The following is a 13,274-nucleotide window of genomic DNA, read 5'->3' as shown; positions in this document are numbered from 1 at the left end:
GTGAAGGCAAACAGGAGTCTAGATAAGTCAAAGCTGGTGAACAGGTTCATCTTTATTAGGTGTGAATACAAGCCCAATCTTGACAGTTGTTACTAGACCCCAAGTTAAATGAGATATCTTTATTCTAAAATCACATTTTTGTGAATGCGTTTTTATTCGCAGTTTTTTCTTAAAAATGCCAGTTTACTAAAATTGCCCTTCAGATGTATCTCTTTCGACGAATGTATGAGTAAATTGATGGAAAATATTAAAGCAAAGGAAGACATAACGGAGGTGAAGCACAGAACGTTGTCTTAAACTGTTTTTCTCCTGGTTATTTGTAAACCTCTCAATGTAAGAGAACACAAGCAATTAAAATAATTAACCCCTGAGATTATTTGACCCATGCTAATATCACTAGAAGTAATTGCATATATCTGCACATTATATACTTTCTAAAATACTTAAACATTCTATTAATTACATAAATGAATTAAATCATGACATCTTAAAGTATCTGACAGTACAAATCTCAGTTCCCAAATTCTTTAACTCCCTGAAATCTGAGACCTACAGCCTGAATAGAATTTAGATATTCTACAATTTACTTCTGATGAAAACGTTCGGTAATTCTCTCCTTCAAGCCGCCAAACTATGGGAAGGACAGGAAGGGTCAATAGCAATGAGCGATATGGTTGTTTAAGAAACTAGCCACGGACCAGCAGAGCCTGTGAAAGCGCGGCTGTGTGACGACAAGGTTGTTGATGCCACAAGCCTGTGAGTGGCAGCAGCCAATATGCCAAACCAAGGGACCCGCTTCTCCAAGGGCTGATGCTGAGCTAAGGCTGATTTCCCTTCTGCCTCCCGGGAACTCTGGTCCTCGCTGGCGTCGTCAGGAGGATTCTTTGCCCTAATTATCTGGGGAGGAAGACGCGCCTTTCCGGGAGACCGCTAGGCAACACTCACCACGGCAGCCTGCAGATTACTTCCCTCCGTGGGTGTGTGACTTCGTCTAAGCAACTCACACTTACAGTAGATTCTCACTGGCGAGGCTGCGAGCACAGAGGGGCGGGGGAGCTGGGAAGAGGAGGAGGGAAGGAGGGTGGGAGGCGCAGAGCAGGGAGGCAGAGGAGACGCCAGAGCTCCAGACACAGCAGGAGCGCGCTGTGGCGGTGCAGTTTCAAGCTCGCCTTCGCAGCCGCGCACACACCGCCTCCTCGCTGAGCAGCGGGAACCGCAGCAGCTCCGTGCCGCCGCAGCCCAGCTCCGCGCTCCAGCCCGCTCACTGCCGTCAGTACCGCCCCTCGTCAGCACTCAGCCCGCAGCTATTTCCTTCTGCCAGCCTCTTTGAACTCTTTGGATCTTTGCCTTTGCTCGCCTCTCTCTTTTTTTTTTCCTCACCCCATATTTTCTCAACTCCTCTCTCTTTATCCTTTACCACCCTGCTTTTCTTTATATTGGAAATTTCATCTTCAGATGACTTGCCTTCCTTACCCTCGTCCATTTCAGCCCTGAAGACTGAAAAGGAACATTTCCCTCCCCCCCCCCCCGCCCGTGGCATTTAAAAATCGCAATTCTTCAAAAGTCTTAAGAGGCAAAGGAACAGGACGCAAGACCCTCCCGGCACCCTTGGTTGAGCCCAGTCAAGAACAGTTCTAGCAAGCAGAGCTGGTGTTTCATTGAATCCTACTGAGGGGGAAGGCGAAAGAAGCCAGAAGCAAACTTCAGCTGTCTCCGCGGGTCTGTGGTTCCCGCATTTAGAAGAGCCGCGTGCCAGAAGGCGTAGGAACCCACGGGGGACAAGGAGGAGCCCCGACTCTCCCTCGCCCATTCCTTGAGGACAGAGGTGTGGATTGAGGCGCGCGGGACAACAGCGGCAGAAGAGGGTAGGAGAAGATGCGGGGCTCCCGGCCCCGGGGTGCGGGACGCCGAAGGCCCCCGGGCGGCTGCGGCGGCGACACCCTCCGTACCCCTGCGTCTCTGGCCGGCTGCTACTCCGCACCTCGCAGGGCCCCACTCTGGACGTGCCTTCTCCTGTGCGCCGCGCTTCGGACCCTCCTGGCCAGCCCCAGCAACGAAGGTAAGGAAATGGAGGTGGGGGCAGCAGCCACCTGGGGTGGAGGGGTGAGGCGGGGCCTGGGGGAGCGGGTCACAGAGCTTTAGAAGCGGCTGCCGCGGACTAAATCCTTCTCCTCATGTGGATTTTGTATTTGTCGTCCGGTTTCGTTGGCCTTTCATTCCCTCTCCGCTGTCTTTGGTTGCATTGTTTGACATTAGCTGAGGAGTGCCAGGGAGGAACCTGATTGTGGACCCAGGCTGATTGGGGGCGGGGAAGTTGAAAGCCAGGAGGAAAGAGGGGTCTGAGACCCGCGCTGGGAGGTTGGGTGCGGCTAGATCTCAGAGCGCCTGGAGAAGTGTCATTTCGTTTAGTGAGAAAAGCAATGACAAGAATTTCAGGACAGGTGGAGCTTTTTAGAAAACGTTATTTGATGTTGATGATGGGAGACGTTGTGGGGGTGGCTTTTGCTTTTTTATTTGGGGGAAAGTGCCTGCTGGGAGCTGTTATTTAGGGCATCATCAGCTGCTATTCTGGGGTGGGTGGCAAGAGCTTTTATTTCGTGAGGCAGGATGGCAAAGGACAAAAGGCACCCCTACGTTAGGGCGCCCTTCTTTGGGGGGTGGTCTCACTGTCACACTCAAGCGAAGGTAGAAGAAGGCGGGAAGGTGGGATGCCGCGGCAGAAAGGGGAGAGGAGTATAGCTGCTAGAAGTTGCATCTGGAACCCACCGCGGCTTATCTCATAGAGGGAAAAAGATTTGCTTCAGCAGGCATGAGATCCTGGTGCCCAGGTCTCCTTACCTACCCTCATTTCTGCGCTCCGGACCAGAAGATTGTCCCCGCCTTCTTCTGAGAGAGTAAGGCCGGGCGCGGAAGCAACACCTGTGTCGCCCTGAATGCCCCTGGAGCAGTGCTCAGCCCACCCAGTGCCAGCCTCTTCACCCTCAGCCCTCCGCCCTCCTGTCGCCTCCAGCTGGGGTACCTCCTCTTTCACACCAGTACTATGCTCGGGTCTCGGCTCAAGGGCGCATTCTGCGCGATAGGGGATGTGAGGGTGTCCAGAGCAGTGAGCATCTCTGATCAGATCAGGGATACCAGGATCGGTCATCACGCAAATTTAAAATATAAATAAAATAAATTTTAAAATAAAATAGAAAACTCTGACCATTATTTGGAATGCTGGGGTTTTGGTTTGGAGCTGTGGATGTGAAGCATGACACGCAGAAGCTTAAAGAAATTCCTTCCACTCCTGGGGCAGAAGAAGCTGGACCGGAAAGATGAAGCAGCAGCCGAGAGTCCTGTGTATCCTCGTGACTTGCACGGGTTCAGTCTTGGCTGTAGGAGAACGCGCTGAGCTGGTATCCTATTGCTGCCAGCTTCCAAGGAACCTAGCGAGAGCCTGGCAGATCGAGACCCCCCACCACCTCCCACCCCAGGAACTTTGTCTCCTTAACCATATGCTTAGTTTTTTTTTTTTTAATATGATCAAAGGAGAATATATATCCATCGGTAGATATGGATACATATAAATGTACTCTCCCATGATTAAGCCAAGCAATATGTATTTTCCCTTCCTCATGAAGTTGAAAAAGTGTTTTATGAAGTCTTGTAGACCTTTCACTAACGTCTTATGCTAGATTTATTCGGCTAAAAGTGTTAAAGATTCTAACAGGGTTATGGGTCCTTTTAACTGTCTTATTCCACGAAAAGGAGCATCCTGGTTAGACCTAAAAGAGTCACCCTTTCGTTTTTTCCATTTTAATTTCAAGTCTTTTTCTGTATGTATGTTGAGGGAGCAGAATTGAGGTAGAGTACAGGTAGTCACTGTTAGAGAACAGAAAGAAGTGAATTCTCAGAGTGAGGGGATCAAGTGGGTTAAAGGACTAAGATTATGGGAAGAGGAAAAACAGGGAGAAAGAAATAAATGAAAAGGAAGCAAGAAAGTAGCACCAGTTTCCTAATCTGGTGTAATGTTCTGGAATGGAGACTGACTCACTTTAGATTTCATGTCCACAGGTTGTATGGTCTTACCCAACTACTAGAACACACAGCGAACTTGAGCTACAGTGAGATAGGGTTGTTGGAGAGGGAATCCAAAAAAACTAAGCAGTATTTTACCCTCCAGTCCTCTGAGGACACAAGAATAAAAGTGTGCCTGTTGTTTGGGACACATTTTGTGACATATACATAATTTTTATGTTATACATACTTAGAAATAAAATTTTATTGCCATCAGTCTTATCTAATTTATCCCATCTTTGCCAATTTTCCATCATTCCTTTAGTATCATCTCAGACCTTTATTTTGCTTCTATGAAATCCAGTCTTCCCTTTTGGTTTTCCATGTTAGTGTTATTATAAATGTATTAAAATATTTGTAGCAGCAGACTGTTTGTTTTACTTAATTAGTGAGTCAGATTAGAGTTTTTCAGTTTGGTTTTGTTTCAGGATGAACTTTGAAAGGACAAGGACAGAAAGAATTGATGTACACCCTAAATTCATTAATAACTTGCTCTCATATAATTTGCTCTTCAACCTAATACAGATGTTTAGTAATTTCAAGAACTGCTGTATATGAGTGTGTGTGTGTGTGTGTGTGTATATATATATATATATATATATATATATATATATATATATATGTATGTATATTTTTAAAGATTTCATTTTGTGAAAAACATTGATTCATCAGGTGGAAAGAAATAAATGTGACTTTACATTCAAAATTGGTATTTCTGTCATTTTTAGAATTTAACTTTAATAGATTTAAATAAGCAGGCTTGAACAGAAAAAGCCAAACTTGTATCTAGAATCTTGGATTGATGTTAAATTTATTTATTTAGAATGTGTTGATTAGCAGACAATAGAAGGAAAATCTATTATTTAGCAAAAATTTTAAGCAATTTACAAGGTAATTATGTCTTCAGTTATCTTTTTACAGATATAAACTGCAAGTGGAAGAAACCTTCAATCTATAGTACAATATAAAAATTTTTATCATAGAATAGTTCAGAGACATATTTACCAAGACACTTGCCTCAGATTGATCAAGCAGGACACTATTACCAAGTGTATCAACGATAAAATTTTAACAAATTAAAGTAAGGGGGGAAGTCCATGTTTATGAATTTTTGGAGGTGGCCCTGAACTTATTCAGTAACTGCCATTTTTTTGCTGTCTGGAGATATATTTGTAAACAAGCATTATTTGACAAGTGCTTTTCTCAGCAGGGATTCTTGGCCAATTACTGCTGAACAGCTCTGCATTGAAAATGATTCACCCGCAGTGAATCAAGCTTAATTCATTGAAGCTGCAGTCAGTAATGTCCCAGTAAAGTGCTTCTGACAGTTGTCAGCAGTTTGTATTTGAAAAGTCCAGTTTCTTGTCTCCAAATGTTTTGTATGTTCGAGAAAGTGGGATGGAGGTGTTCTGGGAAAAGAAACACATAAGGAAAGGGGAGACTGAACTGCTTGAGAGACAATCAGAAAATTGTACATGTTTTCACTGAAAAGAGACAGGAGGAAAAGTTTGTTTTAGACTGTTTCTCGATTTATAATAGGACCAGGCCCATAAAACAGATTGGAGGACATAATAGATTTGTAAAACTAAATGGCTTTATTTTGTGGCCTTGTCCTTCTGTTGTAATTCATTTCCTTTTAGATAAACCGGCAGGACCCCACAGAAAAAGGACAGTAAAATCACTCCCTCACCAGGACACTACTGAACAAGAAAAGAGAGTCATTACCTCTATTTGAATCATAGATTGTTGGAACCAGAAGGGACCATGAAAAGTTTGGGCTTTTCACTTAATAAACCATGAAAAGGAGGGCAGGAGGAGGCTGGGTCTTGACATTTTAAGCTCTTTCTTGGAGGCCAGGGTGACAGGTAAGAGGATTTCATTTCTTCATGTGAAAAAGAAGACGGCGCACAATTCCTGATTTTATAATGGAAATTTCTTCTTGATTGGACATTTCCTTGTAATTTTATCACTGGTAAAGATTATTAAGTCTTTATTCTAATTAACATAGGATCTAGTTGTTCTTGGAAAAGAGTTCACTTTCTAATATTTAGAAATGCACTATTTACCATTTTTATATTATTACTACACTCTACAAAACGTAACCATTTACAATGTGTGTATCTGTACATAAAATATCAAAATAAACCATGTAGCTAATTATAGATAAGCATTCCCAAATTATTTAATTAAATATTTTATTCAGTATTACCCACTGATGAGAAAATGAATGTGCTTTTGTTTTTCCACTATACTTCTGCTGTTTGACACCACCACTTGAATCCCCTTTGTTTGGAGTGCATTTTATGTATTTGAAGCTTGAATAGCTAAATAATTTCTCTCATTTGGAAAAAAAAAACCCTCTACCTTTGACTGTAAAAATACACAATAATATGCATGAGTATATAAGTTAAATATAGCTATTTTTTCCTTCTCTGAGTCAAATTTAATGTTCTTATTAAGAAGAAAAATATGCTATTTATTTTTGAAGAAATAACTACTTTAAAAAGTATTTATAACTTCTTATGCAATATTTTTTCAGTTTAAATTAGCAGGTATTATTATACTTTAAGTGGATAGCTTGAATTTAAGTTAGTGAAGGTACTTAATAATTTGGAAATTGTTACAGTATTTTTGAGAATCGTAAAATAGTTTTACAATGATTTTCATAAAGCATCAGAATTAACTGAATATCAAGCTGCACATCAGAGTATGAATATCAGACTTTACTTATTAATTGTTAACATTTGATTGCAGTATTTACCTTTACTTTTTTTTCAGAAAGACTAAATTATGGTTACAAAACTAGCATGAAAGTTAAAGCTATAAATTGTTACCTTTAGACTCAGAATGATTTTTACTGATCTAAGTATGTCTAGTGAGTATATCTATCTCAGTAGGGGTGAAATGGCTCCTACCGATATGTCTACTAGGTATATACATATTTAGTTATTTCTTTCAAAATTTATATAATCAATAGGATAGGTAGAATTTCTCAGAAGGAGTTATTCTAGTCTGTTTTATACATATACACACTTAATTATAGTTAATTTATATTAAAGAATTTATCATATGTTTTATCCCAGTCTAATGTAATTAAATATAGTACATATTTATACAAATTATCGGTAGATTATGAAAAGGAAGATGAATTCTAAAGGCTTTGTAAACAGATTGAAGTGGTTCATATATTTTTCAAAATAGGTTAATAATATAACCAACAAAATGTGTTTATTCACTGAGGTGAATTAAACATAGAAAATAAATAATGGGAGAGTTTCATAGAAAATAAATAATGGGAGAGTTTCTAATGTATTCATAATAATTTTTAAAGTACTATATAACTCTAGTGCTACAAGAATATTCTTTAAAGCACTATATACCTTTAGTGCTTTTAGAAAAATGGAAAGTTTGACATTTATTTGCTGTGAGCATCTTTTATGAATTATTGTTTTCATTGAAAATATTTATTTCAAAACACAAATTTTCCTAATTTATCTATTTTTAAGTTTTTTTTTTAAATTTTAAATTTCCAAAACATCACAAAATATCAATACTTAGGAGAATCTCCTTTTATTTTGCATTTACTTTTCTCTTTATAGTTTTTGATTTTCCAGACATTAATTTACTCTGAGTTAATAAAGTACATTTAGAATTGTTAAACAAGGAAAAAATGAATTGCAGGGATAGGGGTAGAGCTAAGTGACAGAGTATTTGCCTATTATGTGTGCATATAAGTGTGTATGTATGTGAATATGTATGGGTTCAATCCCCAGTATCCCCAGTACAGACCCCTGCCAGAGAGAGAGGGAAAGAAAGACAGACAGAGAGGGAGGGAGGGAGGGAGGAAGGGAGGGAGGGAGAGAGAGAGAGAGAGAGAGATTGCAGTGTAAGCATTTTAAATATAAATTTTGAATAAGAGCTCACTTTAAATAATTCATTTATTAACATAAACAAAGTTCATTTTAAAGAAGGTTTTTTTTCCTCAAAAATATAGTAGGATTTACTGATTCTATAAGTAATACTGTAAAATAGCTATGGTGTGAATTAAGCTACAAATGGTACATGTATTCTTGAATATTAACATTTGATTGGAATTTGCATCCTTCTTTTGACACCAGAGATTTCACATATAAAGAATTTATTCATCTCATTCTTATCATATTAAACAAAATATATAGCTTAAATTTAACATTCATACTTTAATAACAGAAAACGTTTAAATGAATGACTTAAAGCATAATTCTGACTAGTGAATTTTGTGAGAAATAAAGATTTTAAATTCACATTTAACTTCTTTCCCTGTAATCTTAAAAAATCCTTACTGGATGTAATCTTTTAGTGTAAAAATTTAAATTAATAACATATGCTATAAGAAACATACAGTTTTCATAATAACTGGTAAAATGTTTACTAAATTACAGTCTTGCTTTTTTCCCCCCATAAAATCTCAAAAATTTCATCTAGTATCCCTAATGAGAATCCTAGGTGTAAAAAGTCGTAAATGAACCAGTAATTTAATAGGTTGGAATAAAAAACTGTGCTTTAGTATGATGGCATTTATTAACTGCTATTTAATGTTAGTTTGACTTTTTCAAATGATTTTTTATCTTTAGCAACTTAAAGAAACCATAAAGAATAATGTCTACTGTTTAAAAATTGTATGCAAATCCTCTAAAAATTGTGTGAATTTGGCCTTTGGAGTACAATTTGTTCTATTACATTTAAAGAAAACCTGCTAAGTTCTGTTTATAATTGAACTTTTTTTTAGCTCTTCTTTTCCTATAGGATCCACAGCCTTTAGTTTCTTATCATTCTATGAGTTACTTTATTGATATTATTTAAATGATTCCTTAAACAATGAGAAAGCATATAGAAATTTTTTGAATGAAAATACAGGTCATGCCTCCTTTCCTCTGTATCTCCAAGTGACTCAGTGTCCATGCCTTTTACTAATAGGCACTTCTTAAGCATAGTTTGATAACCTGTCTAGGCTATGGGTATGTGCCCATGGATGTGTTTGGGGTGTGTGGAAGGGTTATCATAAGATTGGAGAAAGGACTGGGAGGGATGTCAATGTAGTATTATCCCAAATTAAATATAAATCAATGTTTGGCTTTTATTTTTTTTTTATCTTATATAAAGAGAATACCACACACACATACACACACACACACACACATTCTAATTTTGTTTTAGTTTCACCATGACTCTGAAGATACAAACCACAACCTAATTAAAAACAAAACAGAGCAACAAACAAATAAAAAAGCTTCTTTAGTTCAAATTGATTCAGATATTTGGTGTTTTTCGTCTATTTTTTTAAAAATTATTGCTTTATAGTTATATGTAAAGATAGAATTCATTGTGGTATATTCACAGAAGTACGTGGCATAATTTTGTCAAATTTATTTCCTATTTCCTCCCTTTTCCCATTCCTTGTCCCCCCCTACTCAATCTCCTTTCTCTACTGATCTGTCTTCTGAGATCTGCCTCCCTTCTTTTTTTTTCTTCTTACTTTGCTCTAGCTTTCAATAAATGGTTAAAGACCCAAATAGACATTTCTTCTATTTTTTTTTAATCTGTTTTGTTGAGACATGCCAAATACTTGTGGCATTAGACACCCCATGAATTAAATAATTGGGATTAAAGTGTTTGTAATAATTCTAATTATGTTTTAGTTGCTGGACTATTGCCCAGGTCATCTTCTCTATCCATCAAGTTTGTCTTCAATTCTAAATAATCTGGACCCACAGCTCTGAGTAAATAACTGTGATAAAAAAAAAACCCAAACCCAAAACAAACAAACAAACAACCACCACCACCACCACAACAACAAAAGAAGAGCCAAAACCTGAGGGTTGAAAAATTTTGCATATGCTTTGTGAGAAAATGTTCTTACTTAGAAACATGTTTCAGGCTAACTATTGGAAGGTTTAGGGAAAATACAGTCTGTTCTTTTACTCAAAGATGGATAATGTCTTTTTTCTCTTATGATTTCACACTCTTATTTTCATCTATCACATCTCTTTCTCTCCTTCTTTCCTTCCCCCACAAAGGCAGCCTAAGAGGGTAGAGAGCCCATACTTGGTATGTTCCAGCACCCCCAGGAAACCATGATTTCAAACAGGCATTAAAAAGATAATATTCTTTTTTATTTTTTTAAAGTAAATTGGGGACTTTTCTCTAAAGGCAAAGAATAGACAGTATCCAACTCAGTCATACTTTTTGTGCTTAATCAGAAATACAGGAGTTTAAGATGTCTCTGTCAGCTTTGCCTCTCTTAAAAGATTCACTAATTTACTTTGGACTGGCTGAACCTTCCTGTTCCAGGATGCCTGTTAATGTCTTTTCTATGGAAAGACATACTCAGCAGGTAGATCTGGCTGGCACCAGAAAAGCCCAGCAGTCCCCAGCAGGAGCTGCTCTGTGAGCCAAGTTTAGCTTTCACTCAAAGCCCTCCCCTCCAGTATTAGCTGGAAAGGTGAGACAAATTGCCTGGTCCTGAGGAAGATGACTGTGAGCTCTCATTTCACTCAAGGGTTTCACTCTAAGCAGTGTAGTGATGCATAATGAGCCTCCTAGAAAAGTCTACAGCCAGCCTTTTGGGGTAGGGAATACTTGAAAACTGCTGTGTCCAAAGCATCTTAACCATGAGTCTCTAACCACCATATTTGATTTCTCTTTAAGGGAGGGAGGGACACAACAGCAGCAATAAAACTAAAGAACCACTTTGAATATGCAGATTTGGAAGCACTGGTTTTGAGTTAAGACTCTGAAACACAGTAGGAAAAAAATTAGGTGCTGTGGAATCATAGAAAAATCAGAAGAACAAATAAAACTTTGGCTTTGTAATTCCAAAACAAACACTTTTTTTTAATGCTAGTCTCTATCACTTAAAACTTTAAATTCTGCATTTATTTTTTAATCCAGTTCATTTATCTGTAATATACTTAGAATAACACTACTTATGACTATTGTGGAGAACAAATGGAATAAAACAATTTTTTCAATTGGTAGGACTCTACATGGATATAATTTGTACAAAGAAAGAGGAAGTCTAAAAATAAAACTGATTAAGTGTTCTGAATAGCTCATGTATCTTAATTCTTTGTTTTCTGCATAAAGTTAAAGGTAAGAGCTTATATTATTTGAGGTAATTTTCTTAAAAATAAAGTAATATCTTACTTTTACAAATACAACAGAAACCCAGGTCCATGAACACTTAGTAGCATGGAAGTGGCCCATGTCATTAGAGCCTTGTAGCTTCATTTTATTTTATTTAAATTTTTATTATTGGTTGTTCAAAACATTACATAGTTCTTGACATATCATCTTTCACACATTTGATTCACGTGGGTTATGAACTCCCATTTTTACCCCGTATTCAGATTGCAGAATCACATCAGTTATACATCCACTTTTTTACATATTGCCATACTAGTGTCTGATGTGTTCTGCTGCCTTTCTTATCCTAGTAGAGGATAGGAATGTAGCTTCATTTTAATTAACCTCAGTGTAGACTGCCTCTTGTGGAAGTACCTCAGAATTAGGAGATGTACAGACGAGGAAATCAGCTCTGCAGTGTCTTAGGTGTATGGTCTTGACCTATCCACTTCAGATTGCACATAGTTCAAGTGAGATGTTAAGATACACTTGTGAAGTTGCTATGAAAAATTAAATAATAATTTTACATAGGTCACCCTGTAAAATTCCTACAACTACATGGATACCCCAAAAAATGTGAGCCTCTGTTTTTTCTTCACTACTATGTATGGGGTATTTGAGTCATGATTTTACAGTCACAGGTCATAATCTTCCTTTCATTGGATATTTAATAGGAATATGGGGTGGGAAAACAATCTCACAAAGGGAATTGCACAGAACAGGACAAGATAAAAACCAAGCCCATGGCGTTGTCCTAATTTTCTGTTGATTTTCCTCATTATTTAATGTTGAATATTGGGATGTGACTGGGAAACAAAGGAGAAATCATAAGTATAAAGATCATGGATTATAAATGTGACATTTAACCTCATTTTTCCCCCAGGAAGATGGTGGTACATATTTTTTATTAGTCATAGAACATATCAAGAAATATAATCAAGTATTTAGTCTTAGCATAGTATGTTATTAGTTTTACCTTCAAAAATATATGTATTGTATATGTGTATATAATATATGTGTATGACACATATAACATACATATGTATATGTCATATGTGTATAATATATATGTATGTGTTATATATGTGTATATATCAGATGTTTATAATATAATTTATTATACATATACACATGCATTTATAATATGATCCATATATAGAGAGAAAGTCATTAAAATGACCTGAAAGATAATGCTAAAAATTGGAAAGTTGGGAGCATTGTATTCTTAGAAGTTTCTTGAAACAAATGTCTGATACTGTAACTTGACACCTCTGTTTTTTATTTGAAACATACAATTTACTAACCTGTTTAGTGATATTCTGAATTTAAAATATTACTTATCAACATAATTGGGTTTTTATATTTTCAGAAATGTTTTAACTTAATTCTCTGGGGACTTATCTTTTTCATATGGGTGGACATAAACAGGTATAAGGAAGTTTGAAATGTGTTTAGATTTGCTTGTAAAATGTTTAGGTTTGTGTGCTCATGAAGGTGCATACTCTATGTAATAGTCATAGCTAATATTCATTACTGACTTACTGTGTGCCAAAAATTGCTCTGTTTGATATACGTATTTTCTTCCTATAAAGGAGTCTAGGAAATAAGCATTATTACTATTATTATCATCATCATCACCCTTGTGTTTTATACATGAGGAAAGAAAGACAAGGAATACTTTAATAATTTGCCCAGTTGAAAGATGGTGCCTTCATTTAAACCCAGGCAGTCTGATTACAGTAATGCTTTTACCAACTCTTCTTCAAGGGGAGATTGTTGTCCTCCAGACTTCCATAGCTACTCTGACCTTTGTCCTCTGAAATAAAGGTTTATTCCTCAAACAGTGAGAAGTATAGTAAAAGTATGTTCAAAAATTCATGTGGTGTTCAGGAGGCAATTCCTCTTATGCTCACTCATAACTCCATTAAATAGTTGGATCAACTGCTGATTATCTTACTCTTGGACACTGATTTGGCCCATCCACTCTTAGTTGTCTAGACCTCCATTAGCACAGACCATATCTCTTCTCATGCATTTCCTTCTTTCCATTTCAA

General features: G+C 37.3%; 1 protein-coding gene across 4 annotated transcripts in view; it reads left to right on the top strand.

The window, feature by feature from the left end:
• Positions 1–1,875: 1,875 nt before the first annotated feature.
• Epha5 (EPH receptor A5) overlaps positions 1,876–13,274 on the top strand; it is a 332,221-nt gene continuing 320,822 nt past the window's right edge. For all 4 annotated transcript variants that reach the window (XM_027947325.3, XM_027947323.3, XM_027947324.3 and 1 more), the window contains exon 1: positions 1,876–2,059. In XM_027947325.3, the coding sequence (XP_027803126.1) occupies positions 1,876–2,059 (184 nt within the window). The remainder of the gene's footprint in view (positions 2,060–13,274) is intronic.

Source organism: Marmota flaviventris, chromosome 7, assembly GCF_047511675.1.
Source record: "Marmota flaviventris isolate mMarFla1 chromosome 7, mMarFla1.hap1, whole genome shotgun sequence".
NCBI lineage: Eukaryota > Metazoa > Chordata > Mammalia > Rodentia > Sciuridae > Marmota > Marmota flaviventris.
This window is presented reverse-complemented; position numbering and strand designations above follow the sequence as displayed.